At 40.8% G+C, this 24,554-nt stretch overlaps 1 protein-coding gene across 1 annotated transcript in view; it reads right to left on the bottom strand.

The window, feature by feature from the left end:
- Window positions 1–10,962: 10,962 nt before the first annotated feature.
- The window catches only part of LOC105272311 (transmembrane protein 115), a 41,409-nt gene continuing 27,817 nt past the window's right edge, over window positions 10,963–24,554 (bottom strand). The window contains exon 4 of the mRNA XM_011314383.1: window positions 10,963–11,814. Within this exon, the coding sequence (XP_011312685.1) occupies window positions 11,610–11,814 (205 nt within the window). The 3' untranslated portion in view covers window positions 10,963–11,609. The remainder of the gene's footprint in view (window positions 11,815–24,554) is intronic.

The raw sequence follows: 24,554 nt of genomic DNA on the forward strand, positions 1-24,554 counted from the left end.
GACCGCCTCGAATTATCGACACTCACGGGCTCGCGCTCTGTCGTATCCATACTCACGGGCTCTGAACATTATCGACACGCACGGGCTCTGAAAATTATCGACACTCACGGGCTCGCGACCTGTTTTACTTACACGTACGGGCGCTCTGGGCGTAGTTCCGTAGCCGCCGCAATGAATCACTCGCCCAAGCCTTTCCATAAGCCCTAGAAATCTCCCCTATAATCTTTGACACGATCCCCCACAACCCCATGAAATTTTATGCATAAGGGTACATACCGGAAAGCTGTAGGCTAATTAATAGCCACGAGGAAATTTTATGCGCGATTCCCACCTGTTGCGCGTAGCCACTCGATGGCTGCCGCGATGGCGCCACGAGGGAGAACCACTGGCCTTTTCGTTGGCCGTGAACAATTTCACACAGGAAACCGCCGTAAAAATACCCTCAAACCCCCCCATATCGCCCTAATAACCTGCCAACCGCACTGGGGGATAACACATGCCGAAATTATTCGGAAAAAGTCCCTCCACAAACCTCTAAACACCATCCAAAATTTTGGGGACACAGCCGATCGGGTGTCGATTGGTGGATCCCTCTACCCTATTCCGGGCGAAGTCCTTCGCGGGGGAATTAATTCAAATTTGAATTAATTTCCCATTCCTAAAATTAATCTATCACCCTCATTTCCTCAGGATCAGTTCTCCTGGGTTCTCGGGACCAAAAGACCTTTATTCCTAACCCTTAAACATAATTTTATTTCCCTAACCCGTAATTTATTTGGCAGTCCGCCGTGATAACGGCTGATTTTATCCCGAGCGGCTTTCCATCCGTAATCAGTCGTTGGCAATCCGCCGGGATAACGACTGACTTTATCCTGAGCGGCCTTCCACCCGTACCAATTGATTCCCAAAAACTTTTTTTTGTGGAGCGCCGGCTTACACCTATCCTTCTCCTAAAATCCCCCTAACCCTTAACTTACATCTAATCCGCCCCAAAAAAAGAAAATCCTAGTTTACCCTAAACCTAACCCGTATTCGAATTACCTCACTCTCTCTCTAAATTCTATTTTGGGGATCCTAACGGGCATCCCCGATGCTCGTTACAGTATATCGGAATCGCAGCCGCAGAAACAGGCCATCGCTGGTTCCCAGGTCTCATAGCCTTCGACCCCTTCTCCGACAGCCTTCCCCCATTCCACGTACGTCTTTCGTTGGATGGGGCAGACGTCGTGAAGGTGCTGGACGCCGCCTTCGTCTCTCTCGAAGGACTCCTTGGCGCCGTTTTTCGGGAGATGCTACCCATGACTGACGGGTCTAGGTTGTTGGACACTTTTGCGGTAAGTTTTTACATATTTTTTCCTTCCCTCTTTTTTTTATTATTCTATTTTTCTTTTTTTTTCTAGGTTCTCCTGGACATATGGTGTCCAAGCGGGCTGCCTGTTTTTTCTTTGATTTCCAAATCTTCGGGCACCGATATGCACAAGCCATCAAATTATAGGGTAATTCTTTGGATAACTCTTCGAGATGCAATCGGGCGTCAGACATCTGGGAAAACAGCGCCGCATTCACAGAGATAATGAATGATATTATCGATGCATGCAATTCTGCGATGTAGATGTCCCAACTGTAACGAAGCTTACTCGTCCTATTGACAAGTTTGCAGAGTTGGTTCGACTTCAGTTGCGAGTTTTCGATCAAGTTTGGAAGAGGCACTGGAGCTCGTCATCCGTACTCCGCAATATCACTGCCGATATGAGGAAAGCTGTGGAAATATTTGCGCCCGATTGGTTTGTACAGAGTCATAGCTGTTATGATCATCCACTGGCAGCGTTGAGACTTCTGGCAAAGGTTAAAATCTTCTCCAAAACCAAATTCAACAATCGGGGAGCACAAAAGAGGAATATTGAAAGCTTCAGTCGGAATAAGAAGCTCCAGAAAGTCACTCATCAATGATAACACGTACGACACTTCTATTCTTCTTTAGTGGTATATCGTACGATGTACAGGTAAATGAGAATCAGGTAGTCACTGCATGACTCTCTTTCTTGTTATTGTAAGATTTTATTGATTAAAAAATGAAAAATGCTTGGGGCACGATTCTTCATGTTAATAGAGTACTGGTGATTTTTGCAGAGCTTCTACAAGTAAATCCATAATCTTCTGTGCTCGGTTTCGGATCTCATATGGATTTTGTTCGGATTCTTCGTGGAATAGGGGGATAGATAAGGGAGGTTATGAGCCTCAGCTTCTCTCAATCGAGGTTTAATCAAAAGGACATCATTCGTTACTTAATTCATCGTTATAAAAGTTCTACTGATCAGACTCGACCCACTAAACCTTTATTTTTTCCCCGTTGCATCATCACAAGCAGCTCTTAATTTTTAGTCTTTCTCACCAGACTTTTCTAACCTATTAATAATTCTCTCCGGCATCAGCCAAGTAGCGTATCCAGGAATTTCATGTGGATTTCAATTGTATGTTAATCTTCCAATGTCTCTACAAAGCTCGCTCATTTTTCACTCTCAATCCTGGTTTCTATTGTCCACTTTATTGTTGACTCATACTTCACAGATGCTACAGGAACTCTCGTAAGATAGCAGCCTTCGACCGATATCTTGAGTTTCTCTTCAAGTCCTTACGAGTTGCTTCAGTAATGCATTTTATATTCATCTCCGTATTGCCCGAGTGATTGTTATTTCTTCATCTTACTTCACAACCCCTCATAATTTAATTTTTTCGATAGGTAATCAAAACAATGTTACGAGGTTTCACATTTGAATTTGATTAGTTACAGCGTTTCTGCGTCGATTATCATCGATGGATGGATTCCAAGCTCGTTTTTGACTTCGTGTTTTCGGTTCGATAATGATTATGCGCTGGTCTTTCACAATCACTTGATTATCTCTTACAAATCCCCGAAAGCTGATTCACAGTTTGCAGCTGATGCCATGAATATTGTTCAGTTAAATGGGAACTTCTTGGCCGAACCTTTTCTTTCATAGATACAAGTAAAAGTTCAACGCTACAAATCAGTAGACTAAGAACATTCATGTTTTTTTCACCATTTTTTGGCGTCCAATGGAATTATTTTTATCTGTATTCTATCAAAGAGTAGGCGAGAGTGCCAATTTGACAGAGCAACGTAGCCGAATCCTATCCACTGTGACGTATTTTTGCTCTGCGCGGAAGAAGAGATAATCATACGCAGCCCTCAGCGATCAACCTCAAAACCTCAAAGTCAGGCGCCAGTACGTTTTATCGAAAAGCCGAAAATTAAAAAAAAAAAAATAATAAAAAATAGCAATAAGGACAGTTGCTGGCCAGTCAGTAAAACAACCGCGGAGGCGGCTGAGTTCCTAAAACTGTCCTAATATTCAGAAATGGCTGGGTTGACTAAATTCAAAGAAATTCCGAAATTGCGGGGTAACAATTTAGTGCTTTAATGATATTCAAAAATTATCAAAACAAAATAAAATATCCTAAGAAAAGCCCCGACTTACTCTCAACTCATGAGATCACGCCGTCCTCGGTGACAAAGAGAAATAAATAATTTACAAGATACAAATAAATAATTCACAAACAAATTCCCTATCCATGAGTCGAACTGTAAAACTACTAGCCACGATAAAATGTAAAAATAATTCCAAATTAACGAAGTCAAAATAAATTAAAAATAAGCAAGTCAAAAACTAATGAAGATTCGATAAAACAGCTAGTAATACTAAGCCAAAGTTTCATATGATAACGGAATCTACTATTACCACGAGGAACGAGTGTGTCCGCCAATATAATTAAAGACGAGAGTTAAGCAATTGAAAGGGGAACTGCCTCGAGAAGACGTAAACAAATGCCGAAAGTAACCGAAAGGGTTACCGGCAAAACACAAGTCTCGAGCGTCGACAGACGCTACAATTCCACTTTTAATGCTGCAAATAAATTATTATATCAAATCGAAATATCCGTGGCCACACAAACCACGATAAATACAAAGTTGAAATCTCGAGGATAATAACAATGACCTTGAGAATCCAATAATTAGACAGACAAAAGATAATCGATAATTCCGACAAAAATAAGAGACAATAGGATATTGAGAATTTACAAAATTATTCCAGAAGAGAGAGAGACAAGAGTCGTTAAAATTACTCAGCCAAGACCACGATACTTTTAAGATTAAAAAAAAACTCGTTAACCACAACGAGTCAACAAAGTAAATCGACAGTGAATTTTTAAATGACTCTACCGAACGAGTCATAACAAGTTAGAAACCTGAGTATCATAAAATGGCGTCAAATGCCATAAATTCTTCCACAAATAAAATCTCAAATAGTTAAAAATTATTTTCAAACTTTTCAACACTTGTTAACAAAATTTATCCACCGCTCACCGAACTAATTTTCTCCAGTCTGGTCTCAGGAACGGTAACAATCTTTCCAAAGCTTGAGTAAATCCTCAATGGCCTTTTCCTCAAATCCGTAATAATCTCGCACGATCAAAATTCTTCATCTAACGAAATTTGCTGTTGCACGTCCAACGTCCAATCGAAAAGTGCCAATTAATGGCGGAACGACAACGCTTTACAGGTGACGAAGCCGGCAAATACTGTGATTGGCTTGTCACCGACACGAGAAAATTCCGATTGGCTAACGACTTACTTAGCTAATCAAATTAACAATTTGATTTAAAGAAGGAGTCCGACTGACATACAATTGTCAGGAGTAAATCTCTGGACTCCTAAATCAATAAAATATTATGTAGAATTTTCGGATCTCGGTCCACAACCCTTCAGGTTAATTGAGCCCAACTACTTGTCGATTATAATCCGCCTAATTGCTGATTTGGGAGCCAACAAATCCATGCTCCGGACGCTGGCGCCACCACACGTTCTCTCTGGGTAAGCTCCGGGAGAATGCGCGAAATCCAAATCTTCCTTCCGTCCTCTTGATTCTCCCAAACGATGAAAATCAACTCAGAGGACTTCAGCATTTCTCACGACGACTCAGTAAAGTATCCCAGGATGAGCGGTGAAATGTGGCTCTATACATTTCAAAACAAGTAATAAAAGAAATCAACTAAGATCATAAAACAAAACAAATTCATACTCTTGCCTCGCAAATATTTGACTTCCCGTCTGGACGTTTCACTGACCGACGAACGATCGAAAATAAAATACCACGTTACACCACATAACTGACTCGAAATTCGGTATGTACATTATTAAAATACGAATGAAAATGAGAAATATAGAAGAGAAATATAGAGGATATGAGAAATAATGAGAGATACGAAAATGAACAATATTCATGGCAACACCAAAAAATTCTGCAAAAGCTCAAAGACCTGCCCACACTGCGCAACCAGCTCCCACGATGCCACTCGTCCAACCTGAAAGTTCACTGCATAAACTATAAAGGTGATCATCCCTCCACCGATAGTAAATGGAGTCTCCTACACGGAGGCTAGAGTCATCATGAACGGCAACATTATTAGGCAACTTTCTGCAGTAGCACCTTCCCTTCCTATTGAAAACCAACTTTTCCCCCTAATTTACGTATCAGTCTCATCCTCCTCAGGCCCCACAATCAGACGCTCACAATGAACTATCTGCCTTTCACGACGACGGACAATCTTATACTAAAGTCACCAGAAGACGTCGACGCAAAACCCACAATAACCCAACTCAATGTAACCCCACACAATCCGACTCCAATCTTTTTTACCCGGGCTTCAAAAATCCACAATCACCTACAAGCAACTCATACTACGCCTTTAAGAGAAATTTCCCGTACATCCCATAACGCAGAATATGTCAACCTCAATAACTTAATGAAAAACTCTACCCAGGCCATACCCCCCACTGCTATCTAAACACATCAAGCACACCCTGCTTCGACATTTATTCAGTTCTATCCATTCCAGATTTAGCACATATCAACCACATTGTCCACCAATTCCCGAACATCATTAACGTCATAATCAGCAATCTATCCACTATACTCCACTCTTCGGATCTCTACAATCAATTATCCCAACTCAAAAATCTATCCAACTCCCTTCCATCCGAAAACTATCTTATTGAACCTATCATTCTATCAAACTCTATAGCCCCATCAATCCCACTCGATTAAACTCCTACAAACAATGGATACTCACACTAGATACAATCCATCCCCCCTGATCCTACAATAGAACGGTGAAAGTCTGGAACTCAAAATAGGAGAACTCCTTAACATCATCGACAACTATGACATCCTGCTTTTATCAGAAACTTGGTTGCACCCGCAACAACACCTCAAAATTTCCCATTATAATATTCTACGAAACGATGAATTCACCCAACAAGAAGGTGGAGTCCCCATTACCATCAGAGACTCCATCCCATTCTCCATTCTTCCCTACATCTCTGATATCTCCCCCAACCTTTCCCTCTATGTAATAACAATCCCTACTTTAACGGGCGATTTGAATATGTACTCCCTCTACTGGAAACCAAATATTTTCGTCTCTCGAGCTCAATGGACAAACGTCTCCATCCACCCTCCAGACTCATATACCACACTGATCCGCGGAGCTTTTAATTGCCACCTACTCATGTAGGGCTGTAGCAGGGATGGTTCCGTGGGACGCGAACACCTTGAGGCACTCGCTGACTCAGAAATTATCCCGCTCAACAATAGGTCTCCTACTGAACTAACCCACCCGAACAAACTCTCCTCTATTATAGACGTCATGTTAATATCCGCTAATATCTCAGAATATAACGGAGCACTCCCTGACCACATGGGTGGCGTCCACCACCCAATCGAGTGAACTACCAACTCCCCACCTAAACTCTGCAACTTCTTCAGTCACAAAATCAAAAAATCCAAGATAGAATGGACACTCTTCGATGAATAGTTCCGAACTAACTCCGATGCTATACTAAACCTACCAGATAATTGCCTCTCCACCCAATAATATGAACAAGTAATCTCTACAATAATAAACGCTATCCATGCGTCTCTTTCTCCCAATAAATCCTTTCCAACCAAAAACCTCGTCAAAGTTAACACCAAAGGAAAAGACCATAAAAGGAGTCCTCCCATACCACGGTAGAATTTTCAATACTCCAGAGTTGTTGCCTTAAGGAGAAAAGTGTCCTCCACATTCCGGATACTCCACCTACATTGCCCTAAAAAAAACCAGCCGTCACTAAACTGATACTTAGGAAAGAGAAAATCAAGGGTTGATCCGTCTTCTGCTCCTCCCTTCACTGATCTACTCCAATAGATGTCATTTGACATAAAATAAACAACTTTAAAAATAGAAACTTCTACAACCCTAACCTACTTACGCCACAAGATATGGAGTTGGTCACGAGAATGAGAGACTTCATCCCCAATTTCTGTCCGGACCTCCCCCCGGATTATATTCCTCCTGCGCTTCCCCAAGTAACCTTCCGATGCAACGACTTCCCTGAAAACGAACTCTCTCTAAGTGAATTGACTTACGCTCGCAGCTCTACCAAAAAACTATCCTCCCCCGGCCTAGATTCAATGGACTATCACATCATCTGTGAACTGCATCAACTATACGAAATCAAAATCCTTGAAATTTTCAATGAGCTTCTCTTCAAAAACTAATGTCCTGACTCATGGCGCTAGTTTCTGGTAGTTCTCTTACCCAAAAACTCTCCTAACAAATTTAAACCAATCGCACTAGATTCCTGCTTTCTAAAACTTTGTGAATAAGTAATCTCAAATTGATTCACATGGTGGCTAGTAGCAAATAGAATCCTTCCGAACTACCAATTTGACAACCATTCTGACAACCATGGCATTCTAACCACTGAAATTTTCACAGGCTAAAAGCCATTTCATTGCTACTGTCTTATAAAAATATTTTATCTCTCTCATACATAAAAGGAGCTTTCGACAATGTCTATCCACACTTCCTCTATAAAGATCTGGCTCGAATTGCGATCCCTAAAAAAATCCCTAACTTTATCTCTTTCCGTCCTGAATACAGATAACTTTACTTTGCCGTTCAAGGAACTTTAGAAGGGCCCTTTCCTATGAATAAGGGCATTCGGCAAGTCTCAGTCCCCAGCCCAATCCTATTTAATATCTATCTGGCTAATCTTTCCAACCTGAATGACCTGGAAGCCGAGATGGTGGCATTTGCTGATGATCTGGCAATTCCTGCGCGGACCAAACCTCCCCACATGCCTAAATACAATCTAACAGGCTGTCTCTAGAATCTCCACTCACCTCCACTACAAACATTTAGAAATATCCCCTAATAAACCACAGCTGGCTATCTTCTCCACGAAGCATTTCTACCCCGATAATTTTCACATAGATATCAACGGCCGAACAATCCTGGGGAAAACCTCTGCCCATTTACTGGGCGTTGAACGGGACTACAAGCTCAACTTTAAAACTCACATTCACAACCTATGCCTTAAAGCTAACAAAACGATCACAATGATTAAGTTTCTCAGAACCACTTGGTTTGGAGCGGACTCGAGCATTCTGACTGTCTTCTATGGTGGCCTCATGAGAAGCGCCTTCGAGTATGGCAGTCACCTCCTCCTGCCTGAGAGCTCCGCAGAATTTAACAAACCAAATAAACTACAATAAAAAGCCTTGTACCTTGCTTTAGACAATATAATCCTCGCTAAAGCCTGTGAACCCCCTCTAAATCTACGCATATTGCAACTACTTGCAGATACATAACTAGCATATTCTCTCCTTACAACTAATTATTCAAAGAAAACCAAACAACCCTTGCTCCATCAAAACAAACTTCCCCATATACCGTTCCCTGATAAAGGCATCAAACGGCAAACTCACACATCAAAAATTCAATGCAACCCCCTTTCTAGCCCCTATAACTACTCTTTCGATCTCATCAATCACAAAGCCCCCATCAACCTGGAAATAGGTTGTAGTATCAATAAAAGCACTTCGCCAGAAACTAAGCTCCAGCACCATATCAAGGATGAAAGCCTCCAGGAACACACCCAAATCAACACTAATGGCTCAAAAATTTCTGAGGGATCCTATGGGGAATACGCTGTGTTCATTCCGTCTTCCCTAGTTCAAATACTCCACGAAATTTCATCCCTTCCTTCTCTTTTCACAGCTGATGCTTTAGCGATTCTCATGGCTCTCTCCAATCCATTTACGAATTCAACCGCGATAAATTTCATATTTTCTCAAATTCGCTAAGTGTAATACTCTCCGCTCTTTCCAACTTCTCCCCCAAAAACACCAAATCCCATCTGGTCTTCGAGATCCTGGAGTGTCGGCTCAGACTCAAGGATCATGGTGTCGAGGTAAAATTCTCCTGCATTCCCTTCCATACAGACATTCTGGGCAATGAGGAGGTCGATACGAGGGCCAGGGCGATAACCTCAACGAGACTCCTTCGAAACACCTGCTTCTTCCCTCCGATTTAGAAGAATCTATCAACAACCAAATGAAAGTGTCCACAGCTTCAACCCTCAGAAAACGCGGGAAATCAAAAGGCTCCCACTATTTCAAACTTTTCTATGGACGCTGGCACAAACCTTGATACCAAAACCTAAATATAGACCGCGCCCAACTCCCGTCAATATGTAGGATGAGGTCCAACCATTTCGTGCTTAATGAAAGCCTTGCCAGGCAAAACATTATTGCCTCTCCCGTATACGATTGCAAACAAGTACAAACCCTCCCTCACTTCTTCTGTCTTCTCTCACGCATCGACATCATTAAAAAGGATCCCACGTGACCCCGGAAGAAAGAAACATCTCTTGAGCGAGCCCCTAGATGAGAAGAAGAAGGACACCCGATGACCCCCTCAAAAATCAGGAAAGAAGAAGTGAAAATGATTGGCAGCTATCACTCGTGCCACAGCCGCACCACGAGCCACTGCCCGGTTAAAGGAGAATACTTATTGTCAGGACGAAATACTATGTGAAGAAGGAAGAGTGTAAAGGACTAAATATTGTGTAAGAGGAACTATCAATGAAGGAGAAAGAAAGTGAGGAATACTGTGGAGGATTTTGTCTGTGAGAGGAACTATTGAGAAAGAGAGGAATATTGTGTGGAACTGTGAGGAAAGGATTTTATTGCGAGGAACTATTTCGGTTGGAGAACAGTTGAGAGGAATCTCGTGTGGAGGAACAGATTTTGGAAGAGGAAGATTGTACGGCTGAATCTCGTGGAGAGGATCCAAGGAGATCTGGGAGAAAGAAGGAAGGAGAAGAGACCCCGAGAAAAGTGGAGAGAATTTTGAAGACCGCATTCCCCGTGAGTACCCCATTTTTTATTCCCTGCCTCGTGTTAAATCCCCCCAATGAAGAAAATTAAAAAAAATATATTATTTTGAAAAAATATTCATTTCTTATATTCAGAATCAACATCGGTCAGTAAAAACTGCAATGTTTGACATTTTTTCTTTCACATATTTTTCGGTAAGGTCGTTATTGGACAAACAAATTTAAAAATCAAGTTAAAAGATATCAATAATTCGGGAAGCTGAATTTTAAGAAGAATTTCATGTTTTTTTCAATGAGTAATAGTTATTTTCATATTCAGAAATATTTTTGCCCATGTGTGAATTTTTTAATTTTTTTTTTATTAATCGCGGCGGCTATTTTCTCCATTTTACCATTTGGCAGAGGTGTCCTAGAACGCTCCCCAATACGGTGACTATGAGGCCCCCCACTACTGTCCCCACTATGATCGTACTAGGATCCTCATAATTGGCATGGTTATAAACTTTATTGGATTCTTAACTCGAGCTTATGACTCTACTCCGAGCTACCTGGAGGTTGCCCGTCCCTGATCTAAGAAGCGTCTTCAACATGTAATTGCTTGTTACCTGTCCAGGTTGGTCACAATTAAAGCGCTACAACCATGAAAAACATTTTTTATATATAAGTAATGGGAAAGACAACTGCGAGATATGGAAGTAGTACATATGAGGCATGTTTTATTTATTTAATTCCATTTTTTTTCTGTACAATAAGATTACTTGAAATGAAATGAAATATTTACATCTTTCGTTTTGATACAAAAAAACCAATATACTGAGCTAATGCTGAATAGAATAAAAGTATAATTCGCCCCAAAGTGGTACAAAAAAGTGAGTTTGCTTTTTCTATACAGAGAAATGGTATTGACCCAAAAAAAATCTAATCATTTTTTTATGGAGGAGGAGGGTCATTTCTTTAATCTAAAAAATTGCATTAATATTAATCACAAATTTATAACTTCAACGAGGGTATTTCTTTCTATTTTCTTTATTTTAAGCTACTTCCTCAGTCAATTATTGATATTGAATTTTTGAAATGTATACAAAACACGCTAAATTTGGATCATGTCACGTCAACTACATTGAAAAACTAGTCCGGCAATTTCAAGTATGTTTTCCGCCCAACGGTTTGAATGCACGTGAGAAGTTTACAACACAAAAATATAAAATTTTTTTTTTGTATACATCAAACGTTAGTGTGAAAACAAAGTGAAGTTCTGGGAATCCTCCTTGAATGTACTCAAGAAAATATGCTCCACATTTTGCGTGTTTTAATTAGTTAAACTCTGGAATGGATTTACAGTTTTCTGTTTCTGTATACACTTACATCACGTTTTTCCAAAGGTTTGACTTTGAACATTCATGTTCAATTGTGGTATAAGTGGAGATGGGACTGGTTTTGGAAGGGCTGATTCGGGAATTGCGACAGACACCGCTGTAGACGATGAAGAGAGTTTTTTGTGTTTATCCTGTTGTCGAGGCCTTGCGTGATCCTTACTCAAACGTTCACTTAGTGCTTTCAGTGCTATTTGTCTATGAACATAAATTGTAAATAACTCAATTAGTTGTGACATAATTGATTAATTCTTTTTTTCTTTTCTATTATCTATTCATAGTTATTAATGTATAATGTATCGGTGGAGATGCCTGCTAAAAACTACATCAAGGGGATATCACAATAAACCCCCAAAGTAGAACCCACAACGAGTCTTGTAGAGAGAGAGAAAGAGAGAGAGCCAGGAAAGAGAGAATAATTGGTAAACCTTTGGAAGACCGCCCTCACATAGCATTTCATCGAATACCTCAATGTTTAACATCCCCTTTGTCATAATTCACGTTTTTTTTTTCTCATTTTTGGTGCATACAATCGATGGGATTGACGCACGTATATGCTGTCCATATTCGAAAAGGACGGGGGCATTCATTCGGCTGGTGGTCTGAAGCGGTTTCGACGGTTGAATTCGTGGCACGCCAGGAAAGGCTACGACAACTTATCCCCTGTTTTTAGCTTTGCAATAGCTGCCTATCCCATACCTTAGTTCTGGTGGATTTGCGGATACACAAGCGGTGGATGGTTCAAACTAGAATGCTCCCATAACTGTTTGCTAATACCTCCAAGTACAATGGAAAAATGATTGATAATAACATAAAAAATGAGTAGATTGAGGACAATATTTCAAATTCTAGTGGGTAATTTGTTCTACAATAATTAGGAAAAGAGAAAGATGTCGAAGTTATGAAGTGACTAATGTAACCGATATACTTCACGATTTTTCTGCACGGCTATACGACATGACTTTCCCTTCAGTTTCAGTGTTCCCTAAAAATGTATCAATAGCTGCAGAAGAAACTGTGAGAGGTGTTCACACAGATAAAGGAAATGCCGAAAATCAAGCAAAGAAAGGAAAAAGTTCTGAAATGAGAAATGGACAAAATCCCTTCCGTATTCTCGATGAGCATTCTTCTAAGAAAGGATTGAGGTAAATGCGGTTTAATTTTTGTTTCTTTGATATGTAAAACTATTTTTGGTATTTAAACAAATGTCTCGAGAGGCTTACAAAAAATTTAACAGAGAGACTTATTCAACGATTTTTCCTCATATTGCGTAAATAAGGCGGGGCATCATCGGTTTGAAGGTGGATTCAGGTGAATGTTGATGACTATAATCAATTTATCCATGATTAACAAACTTTTTGATCGTGGGTCCTTGCCACCGTGAAATTTTATGCCTGAGATGATTTCCAGATCTTTATTGGAAATTCTCAATTCTTTGGTCTTTCCCTTTTTATTATTTCGAATATAACGAATGTAATAGCCACTCTATCCGATGAATACATCAAGTTTTTTGAAAGCGAAAAGGAATTTCTCGAAATTGACAACAAATGATCGATTAATTATTTAAGATATATAATTCGTTAGCCTAAAGTGGAAAAGATCCCTCGGAGTAATACCACCTTAAAATTTTTAGAAATTCCTCTGCCCCTTCAGGAAACTCGATGTACTGATCCGATGGAGTGGCCATTGCATTGGTTAAATTAGGAACAGTTTCACTGACTATATGATGGGAATGATGAAATAAGTTAAAATCTCCAATAGAGATCTGGAAATCAATCGAAGCATAAAACTTTGAAGTGACAAAGACCTACCTAAATTGTGTGAAATTTCTGACGAAACTGTCACTGAGGGTCCTATAAGGTAATTACCTAAACTTAAGAGCGAAAGAGAACCGCAAAAACTAGTCGTTACCTGACCTAAAGGATCCCGAGAGCCACTTTCATAGCTACCTACTATCTAAAAATATCGCGGAGAAAAAGCCACGTGACAATGATGCAAGGCACTGTTACCGAATATTTCCGGGGAAAGACTACATGAATCAGTCACTCGGATTAATTACCTGTTACCTAGTGATGTCAGAGAAATGCTACCCGAATACTTTCCCAAAGTTTGCTACCTATCGCCGAACATTAAAAGAAAAAGCTACCTGGTACCTTGAAATCAGATGCTAAAAAAGAAGTCATCTATTTATTCTTCGTGGTGGTAGGATTTCATTATAATAATAATTACACCACCCTTAAGGTTTGAGAAAATAGCGTTAAGTACAGTTAAAGCTAGAGATTAATAAAAATTCGTGAATACCCCTAAAATTCTCTTTATTACCAGTTAAGATTAGTCTACAAGTGATCGGGTTAAGGGTCCAGGATTTACCGTGGAAAATTGACTGACATAACGTGATCCCGGGGGTCCCTGAAAACCCTGGTTATTTGGATAGAGAAGCCCATAGCGGGATTAGGATATGTGCGCTCCCTTAGTGTGAGGGAGATGGGGAGCCTTCAGTTAAGTACGGGTGGAAGGCCATGTGAGTGAAATTAGCTCTCTCGTTGCACATATTGTCAGATTTATACGGTTACGAAATTTAAGTTTGACTATAGTTTTAAACAAATTAAGGATTAGCTAGTCTCGGGAACTCGGGTTCTCTAAACCATATCCTTAAGACGGATGCGGAGAACAAGGTTGAGACGCCAACCGGGCGCGTCTCCAGGTGGCGGATAGAACGACCAGACGAATTAACCGGCTGACGACAGAACACGGGTAGAGATACCCGTGGCCTGGTGTTGGGATGGTGAAAAACAGGGCCCGGCAACCTTCAGGTAGTCGGGAGCCAGCCTATTACTAGGGTCGGGATAATCCTCTCATCCTAATGGGTACCCAATTAGCCAACCATTGTGAGCGAATAAGTCCCAGCAGTGACGATATTGCAGCCAGCCACGTAGAGTGGCATGTCAGTCACATAAAAATGGCTGACCGGCCAGAATTGGCGCAAATTTTCAGTTTCAAATTTTAAATAGAAAATAGAAAAATTAAAATTTCCAATGAAAAACCCTCAAGAATATATTTAGGAATTGGTTTTCGGTAATTATTATTTTCCTACCAAATAGTGCCACTCTAAATGTGAAAAATAAAAATTTGCCACGGTTATTTTTTGGAAGATTCTATTATATATTATATTATATTCCTGATGGTTTTTTTCATCCCAATTTCAATCAATCAAATGCTGGCATTTTCCGTCACATGGTACAAGTAAAACGGTTTTACTTGAGATATTTTTCGAATATTGCCTCGTTTGTTGCTAAGCAATGACAATATCCAATAAACAATTGGTACGCGTTTCAAACCTCAAAAATGTCATTAAAAAAAATCCAGTTCAAAGACTTTACCTCAACATGAGCAGATTTGGAGGAGAATCCTTCGACATTATTGATCAATAAATTGAAAAAAAATTGAAAATTGAGATTTCCTAATAAAACCGTTTCATCGAAAATCTCGGGCATATTTGTCATTTATTATGGGCCATCTCAGTTCTGTGCATTGCTAGTTTCTTCTCAGAATTCTTATTTTTAGATCTCTTTATTCTTATTCATTTCTTCAGCAAGGACTATCACAACTATTGCTCATAATATGATAATTAAATCGTAAAATAATTACACAATTATAACACTTACACCGCCATTCATCCACGAATTGTTTGCTTCATATTATTGGGTACAGTTACCGCTCCAGCTCAGGAATGGACAAGTATTTTATTTTATTTGTTTCATTGCTGCAAATATCGTCTGGCGACAAAATAATTGTCAAGGCAGATTCCTCATCATGAAAACATCGAAAAAATAATTTTTCCTCATATTGCTGCCTATTTCGAATGAAAAAAATTATATTTATAATTCAAATTGATGGAAAATCAAAATTCCCGCTCGATCGCACGGTGGCCCTCTGCCGGTATCGGTCGAACCAGAGCTCAAGCAGAGAGAGATATCGAATTAGAGCAGGTAGTTTTGTTAAGTGGATGAGGCCCCTCTCCCAGCTCTGACTAACGAAGCTCGGGAGTCGCGTGAGCCTAATGAGCCCAGGTTGCCGGGCCCTGGTGAAAAAGACGCCAACGGTGGTGATAGGGCGTGCAAACACACGCCTAAAAACCCCGTCGCGGATCCCCAAGCCAAGGCGTTAGCTACCGCACCGATGGGTGCATGACGATGGGGGCGCTGCGTCGTTAACGGTGCTCTGCCCGGGTGAGACCGCTTCACCTAGACACTCGTGGGATTCAGATGAACACTGACCAAAATCAAAAGAAGCCAACAAAGCCTCCTGAGACCTCAACGAACCAGGAAGGAGAAATCAAGCCGGTGTCTAACAAGACCCGGACTAGATATAGCGGTGCTGCTATTAAATAGAGCATACGGCTCTCAGGGCTCAACAAGGGAATATAACACCTGCTTGGTTGTGACGCGAACTCACACCATCTGGGGTGGGGAAACTTAAACACCAATGCCAGAGGAGAAGCCCTACACGACTTCATGATGGTCAACGACCTGCTACATCTGCACAGGGGGAGCGAGCCGACCTTCACAGACTGTAGAAGGCAGAAAATGCTGGATATCACCATATACACAGCAGGCATGGTGGACTTGGTTAAAGACTGGAGAGTAGCTAAAGAACCTTCGGGCTCCGACCATGGTCAAATACGCCTCAAGCTAAGTGGCAGAGTGGATTCTATGCGGAAGAGAAATTTGAAAAAACGGACTGGGCGGAGTACAAGGAGGAGCTCTCACCAAACAGGTGAGCTTGTGGAACGCAACCCTAGCTGACCTGAGGGACCAGGCAAGGCGGCCGTGGAACAAAGTGAAAAACTCTTCCTGTAACCTACGCAGGAGGGGGGCCATAAAGGAACGTAAACTACTCCAGAAGAAATACAACAGAACCCTGGCGAAAGCCAGGAGAGAAGGTTGGAAGAGGTTCAGCAGCAGAGTCGAGAACCTGTGCGAGGTCTCCAGGCTGTTTAAAGTATTGGGGGGTAAGGGTGACGCCAACCTGGGCTGTTTAATGAAGCCAGATGGCAGCTATACCTAGACCTCGGAGGAATCTCTTCGACTCCTGCTTCAGGAGCACTTTCCTGGCTTTGCAAGCATGGAAAGCGCGAAAGAGGCCGCAAAGGAAACTGGAAGCCGGTATAAACCACCGGATTGGGTTCTAGCAGCCAAAATCGTGTACCCACAGGGAATAGAATGGGCGATTAAATCCTTTGAACTCCTGAAAGCACCAGGACCGAATGGTATCTACCCGGTGTTACTACAAAGGGGAATGGATATCATCCTGGGGTCTCTTACTACAATTCTGAGAGCCAGCGTAGCACTGAGAACTGTACCACAAGTTTGGAGGGAATCAAAAATAGTGTTCCTACCTAAGCCCGGCCGAAACGGCTATATCAAGCCAGGGGCCTTTCGACCCATCAGCCTAACCTCCTTTGTTTTAAAAACAATGGAGAGGCTCATGGATAAATATATGAAAAGCACACTGCCAATAGCCAGGCCGCTGTCTTCTGCTCAGTACGGCTACAGGGAGGGAAGGTTCACTGAGACCAGCCCTTAACCCTTTATCCAACTGGTGACAAAGGTTAAGGAGGGAATAGGGGCAAATGGATACGCAGTGGGCGTTTTCCTCCATATTAAGGGAGCCTTTGACCACACAGATAACGAGGTCATAAAAACATCATTGACTGTGTACATAAGCATGTCGATGAGCAGGTCTTTAACGGCCGATCACAATGGCATACAGATAGGAGGTCATCCGAAGGGTGGGTGCCCACAGGGCGGAGTTCTATCTCTACTGCTGTGGTGCCTCATCGCGGACGAGCTCCTAGAAGAACTGAGGGAACAGAGCTGGTGTATGGATACACGGATGACATGGCCATTGTCGCTAGATCACGAGGATATCCACGGCAACGAAATGGCAGACGGGCTGGCGAAGCAGGGGGCAATAAACGCGGACGAGTCTTCGCCAGGAGGATTCCCTCATGCCGTGGGTGTAAGCCACATAAAGGAAAAGCTCCGACGTGAACAATCGGAACGGTGGAAAGACACCAAGTTCTGCAGAAAGGCCAGGGCAATTATGCCCGGCCCCAGCAAGAAAAGGTCAAAACACCTACTAGCCATGGACAGGAAGAGTCTGGCCACTAGGATCAGGCTGCTCACAGGATTTAAAGAACATTGCAGAGTCATCGGCATGGAGTCGGATGGGTGGTACAGATTCTGTAATGAAGCAAAAGAGGACAGTTTACACATCCTATGTGACTGTCCGGCTCTAGCAACGACGAGACTGCGCTGGCGGGCAACTGCCTTCCCCACTGCAAATCAAGTCGCGAACAAGGATGCAACGGATCTGTTAAGACTGGCAACAAAGGCCGGGCTGGACATATGATCCGCCCATAAAAAAATCGGAGCGACGATAACTCTAATCTGAGTTTGGTGGCATTGGGCAGGCTAGTCCGACCATCCGTGTACCCAAATCTATTTATCTATCTAGTCTCGGGAAAATTTATTTTCAGTTATAAGACCCCCAATCCCTCTCCGGAGAAGGCCCCTACCTGATTACTATCCGATTCTAAGCATAAATGAAGCTAAGACGTGTTCCCCAAAACCTCTCGGAAAACCTCTTAGGAATAACTCCTTGTCAAAATTCCATTTTGGTTAAAATTCCGCTTAAAATAATTAATCTGAGTAAAAATACAAAAATAGAGAACAGGCATTTATTCAAAATCAATCCAAGGAACATATCGAATTTAAATTTAAATTTGTTAGACGTTGCGATCTGGCGGTTTTATTTACTGGATAATGCTAAAATTAAATTTGATTAATAATTAAAAGTGACCAAAGATAATCTTTAGCTCTAACTCTAGTTCTTGGGAAAACCGCGCCGAGTAAGTTGGTCCTGCCTCTACTGATTTTTTTATTTGCATTATTGAATCCTTTCAATCGAGTCGTATCACTTTTCTTGGTGTTTTCATTTACATTTTCCGAGTTTTTTTTTATTTTTAGGAACGTATTTTGGCAAAACACGAGTTTTTTACGGAATCAGTTGAGCGAAACTTTTACTTGGCTGAGTTTTTTTTACAGAAACACCAGTTTTTGTCATTTTAAGACTGATACGGTACCAGACCACGCGCACCGCTACCTAATAGGCATGCCGCAGCCGGACCTCCGCCACGAGCAACAGGTTCGGGCAGAACCATGCAACCGGCCGGCATTGGTTCACTCCCGACCGTTAGCGAGCATACGTTTACATAAATTGAGTGGTCACCAAAAGCCGTCCCAGCAGATGTTTTCACGGCTACCTGCCCTACAAAACGTGTTCCATGAACCTCACTGGCATCATGGTAAATACTAGTGCCTTAATTATCGGTGAGATCGGCACGGGAAGTGTGGTTTTCAAGTAATTATGTGTCGCGACAACAAAAAATTGCAAATTTCGTCGCTACCTTACGATATGGCGCCAGTCAGGAAACTCATGGTTTTAAAAGGCAATAAGTCTCTCCCAGACGTTGAATATGCTCTATTCAATGTCCTATCCTATTATGGTTGGAATTCACACAATCTGCAAAGCTCTCTTATGGAAAATAACGATTAGTTTTCCACAAGATTTGAGAAGTTCTCTTACTGAAAATTACGACGAATTTGCCACAAGACTTGGGAAGCTCTATTACTAAAAATTACCATTAATATTCCCAGCTCAGTAACTTTTTTCTTTTTTAATCGTGGAATCGTCTATATCAGCCTTCGGGTTTATTCATGCAAATTAATTCAGGTACCTAACATTCGATCGAACTACCTGGATTTATAGCCTCCTTCTGAGGGATAAACGTGCTACCTGTTGTATACAAAGGGGCTACCAAAACCCCTAATTAAACCACCTATCCGGAAAACCCGGTTACCTTAAGGCTCCCTATGCTTGGGAGCCCTTCTCGCTACCTACAAAAATTATTGGGGTTCTCGGGTGGGGTTCCCGGATTGTTTTTCCCCGACAAAAATTTCCCGGAAAAAATTTCACGGAAAAAATTTCCAGGGAAAAAAATTCCCCAAACAAAAATAACAATTGCGTTGACCGTATTCCCCCATATTCATCACGAGACTTTATCATACCTTCAGTAATTACACATACCGGGAAATCACTGAGGGAAAAATTTATCCGCAGAAATTTTTGACAGGGGAAATTTTTTCCGGGAAATTTTTGTCGGGGAAAAACAATCCGGTCACCTCGGGTGGATATCTAACCCATCGCTCATACAAATTTAGCCAGGAGTTGGAAATTTTGCCACCAAGACCCCTACCAAATTACTTCCTACGTCAGGGTGTCGTTTTCGCTACCTGAAAATGTTATTTTTGTTACCTTACTGTCAGTATGATCAGGCCCTCTCGCTATCCCGTACCCCACCGTAAACCAGTTTCTCCTTTTCTTTTCTCCCCTTTTGTTAGAATTGTCTCAAAATTATCAAGTTAGGACCACTAAAGTTTCTCGGCAGGTCCGATTTAATAAAAATAGCCCCTTTTATATGATGGTCATATTGGAAGAGTTGAATATTGTTGTTTTTCATGTCTCATGATCCTGATGCTCTCGTTCAGGAATCCAGCTCTCTCTCCACGAACCACACACTGAACAATCGAGCAGTTCTGTATCCTCATAATTCTAAAGTTCTGAGTTGAGTTTATGTCGTTAGTAAATTCTGAGAATGGGTAGTGAAATTTTATTTCCAAGTTGGGATTTAGGTATGGTAGTGGTTGGTCGGTTCCGCATTGCTTAAAGTCGGCTGGGGTCCTTTACACATTTTTAAGGATTGCATGAGCTGCTGTTCATTCCCGGAGTTTCGTTTAGATATCTTTATGGTTTTTGTCGTCCAGAATTGTTGGAGTTGCGAAACCGAAGTTGTTGATTTTGGCAGTGTTTTTAGAATTTATATTAATGGGTTACCGTGCTTCCGAGTATTCGCTGCGGCTACAGAAAAATCATTATAATTAAAAGTAATTATCCACTTTAGGATCAATGATGTCGGGGTTTTCTCGGGCAGCATGAGAGAAATCTGTCGTATAAGTCTTTCTGTTAAACCTTTTGTAAGCCGACTGGACACAAAAAATTACCTAAAATATTTTACGCATCAATATTTTATCAACGAAACACAAATTTAACCAATTTTACCTAAGTCCTTCTTTAAAAAAACGTTCATTTAGAGGACGGAAGGAATTTTCTTCGTTTCTCAATTGCAGCATTTTTTTCTTTATTCACTTGAATTCTAGCCCGTTCATGTCTTGCCCGCATACCTCTCGCTGCTTTTTCTGCTGCTATTACTGGAATTTTCTAGGGAACACAAACATTGTAGGAGCATTTATTTCAGCTGACAGTAAAAAACATAGTTAATGGTTGAAAATTAATAAAAAAAAAAATAATAAAATATAAAATATAAAAAATAAATATAAAAAAAAATTTAAAACTTATTCTTTTGCTCCCGTTACGGGGCGTGGAATACAGGCGTTGGGTGCAGGTTTTGTGAACACGGGCGCGGTGTTAATTCAAATTAAATTTTCTATCAAACTCTTGCAAACGATTGACGATAGATTGAGTAATAAATTATCGATGGATAGGAGATATTCGTAATATGCTCAGAGGTCGAGTAGTTTACCAATAATTTGGCCAATGGAATAATATTAGGTTAGGCAATTATTTACGTAACCTCCACATACTTAGCTTCTCAGTGTTCTAAAAGGCATCTGATAAACGCCGCAAAACGCCTCCTAACGGGAGCAAAAAAATAAGTTTTAAGTCGAGAAAAACGCGCAAAAACTCTCCGCAGGGATTACTCAAACGATAATTGTTCTCCAAATGTCACCCATTAGTGAACAAGTTATTATAATTATTAATGTACTTACAAAAAGTACAATGGTTTCGATGTGTCACTCAATGTTCAATTAAAAGACGGCCGTAGTGAAATCTTTCAAAATTAAAGTGAGAAAGACATTAATCTATCTTTGAACGTATAACAGAAAAATCCTCTGAATAGCGCCGTCATACTTGCAACGTCTTATTCCCTCCACGCAATTTTGCAATCACGTTTATTGCTGATAATTCCCAGACTAATGACTGTTAAACGTCGATTCAAATGAATATAGTATTTACAAACGAATTGCTAACGATTACAATAAAAAAAATCATTTAAGAGTGATTAGAAAAAAAATGCGGCTACCTACATGGGTCATAAGTTTTTTATTTTTTATAAAAAAACTATCTACCCTTAAACATTATGACCTTTTTTACAATCAGCTGCAAACGATTTACGATCGATTGTATGAGTTCTTTTTTGTCATTGTTGATAATTTGCGGCTAATTACATACTGCTCCCGACTCCACCCTTGTCAACGATATATATATTTATTAACTCTCAGGTAGAAAGATACAAAAGAACTTAGAATAATTAGAACGGGTAAACACTGCATGTGTGGCGTAAGAGCGTAGCAGTAGGTACTAGGGTTTGTTTCCGTGGGCGACGACAACCAGTCATTTTGCCTGGAGGCCGATCGACGCGCGGCCCCCTAGACGGGATGGGAACTGCCGGAGGCAGTGCCGCCACAGTTAGAATTCGTTTCACTCCAAATCAGCAACTAGGCGGATTTTTGACAACGAAAATCTCAGTTCAATAAACAGGAGCAATTGGACCGAGTTTTGGGAAATGGTCTTCGATTTGTTGATGGTCCAGGAGTCCCAATAATACTTCACAATAATTAAGTATCAATTGGACTCCTACCAAAAATTTTATTGTTGTTTGCCTGGCTGTGTTGATTGACAGCCAATCCGAAAACTCGTTTATCAGTGACGAGCCAATCATGGCTTTTGCAGGCCTCGTCACCTGTTGAGCTTTGTCATTCCGCCATTGAGCGACCCTTCTCGTTTGGACGTCGGATACTTAGCAACAAATTTAGTTGTTAATTAATTTTGATTTCTGTCGAGACGTGTTAAAGCAAAAGAAGAGACCACGGACGATCTACACGAATTTGGGAGATTTAGCGCTGTTCTAGAACTTCGTTGAGAAAGATTGGTGAGCGGTGGATTTATAAAAAGAGTGTTTATTGTAATTAGAGGCATCTTAGAATCTCTTATTCGTGTTAATTATCGGATGATTATCCATGGCTTGTGACGCCATTTCTAGTATTTAAATCTCTAGCTTAACCTAGATTCGTTCTGTAGAGCCATTATAATTTTGTTAAAATTAATTTTCATTGACTTGTGATACCGAGTTTTTTTTTCTATTATTTGGAAATATCGTCGCCTCAACTGAGTAATTTAAGGACTCTTGCCTCTTGTAAGTTTTAATTTTGGAATTTATTGTCTCCTCATTATTGATTTTCTTTTGTCTGGCGCAAAATTAGAATCTCGAGGTCAGTGTTGTTATTCTCGAGGTTTTAATTCAGAATTACCGTGGCCTGTGAAGCCTCACATAATTTCCAATCAAATATAATATTTTATCTGTAGTAATTGAAAGTGGGTTTGCAGCGACTGTCGACGCTGCAGACTTGTGTTTTGCCGACAACCCTTTTGGTTACTCTCGGCGTTTGCAATAGTTTCTCGAAACTTTCCCCTCTCAGTCGCTAGTCTCTCATTAATTTCTAATATTTTTAAATACGCTTGTGTGTCGTTAAAATTGATAGATTCTTTCTTTGTTTAACTATTAGATTTAAAGAATGGCTAGTTATTTTATCATTTGACTGAAATATTCTATTGGATTATATGTGACTCAATTTGACTTAACAAATTTTACTAGCAAATTAATTTATTGTATTAATTCGAGAGCAGCATGATTTAATCTGAGAGAAAGTCGGAGAGTTAAATTATTCTGTTTCATGTTATAAAACTTTATTGAATTATTTTGTAACCCCGCAATGTTGGATTTATTTTGAGAGATAAAAACCTGACCGTTTCAGAATCGAAGGACAGTAATTGGAACCCAGCCACCTCCGCAGTTGGCATAATGTCTAGTCAGCAAGTGTCCTTGTGAATGAAAAAAAAATGATTTTTTTTTGGCCGTTTTGATAAACTAGCGTATATGGCGCGCTATGCGCGGCAAATCGTCCACGTATGGGGTGTTATCATTGGAATATATATATATATCCACGGTTATTTCCAATACAATATGCTTTTTTTTTTAAAGCATACATTTTCTATTCTATTTGGAGGTATTAACATACAGTTATGGTGGAATTTTCGTTTGAATTATCCGCCACTTGTGTGTTCAGAAATCGATCAGGATTCCGTTCCATCTAACGGAAGACTAAAAATTAGTTCTATATCGAAGAAAACGTCGAAATGTCGTCTCCATGAAAAGCCGCTTCGACTTTCTCCCAGTGAACGTCTCAGTTCTCCTGCTCTCTTACTAGTTTCTACTTGAATACCCAGGACTTGCCTTAGCTGGATCCGCTCCCGAGTTAAAGTCATCCTCCATAGTCTCTTCATGGTCTCTATGTTAGTACAACTCCTAGAGGTCCACTGCGGTCCCGGTGGAAACACCAACAGGCCGGCTCCATGCTTTCCGCGCCTCTCCTTAGGCTGTGGCTACTCTTGCGTATGCGCTCGGTGATGACATCGAGCGAGGGTATCGTCGGCCACCGGATTCTCACATGAACTTACTATCGGTACCCTACAACGTTCATGTCACTTAGCCTCCCCTTTTTTTCCTATTCGATGGATATCTATGTTGAATTCGCATGTCCGTGGAATCGAAGTCTATCTCCACCACCTAGCATGTTGATCAACTCAGCCGCTTCCGTTTAGTTCGTCATCGGTGTTAGCTTCTCACAAGTAGTCTTCACGCTAACTGGATTATCGTATTTGTTTTGGTTCTCGAGTACTGACACCACGTTTTGTATTTTTTAATGTTGTGACGAGGTAAAATTTTGCCCCCCCCC

This window comes from Fopius arisanus, unplaced genomic scaffold (genome assembly GCF_000806365.1).
Source record: "Fopius arisanus strain USDA-PBARC FA_bdor unplaced genomic scaffold, ASM80636v1 scaffold00160, whole genome shotgun sequence".
Classification (NCBI taxonomy): Eukaryota; Metazoa; Arthropoda; class Insecta; order Hymenoptera; family Braconidae; genus Fopius; species Fopius arisanus.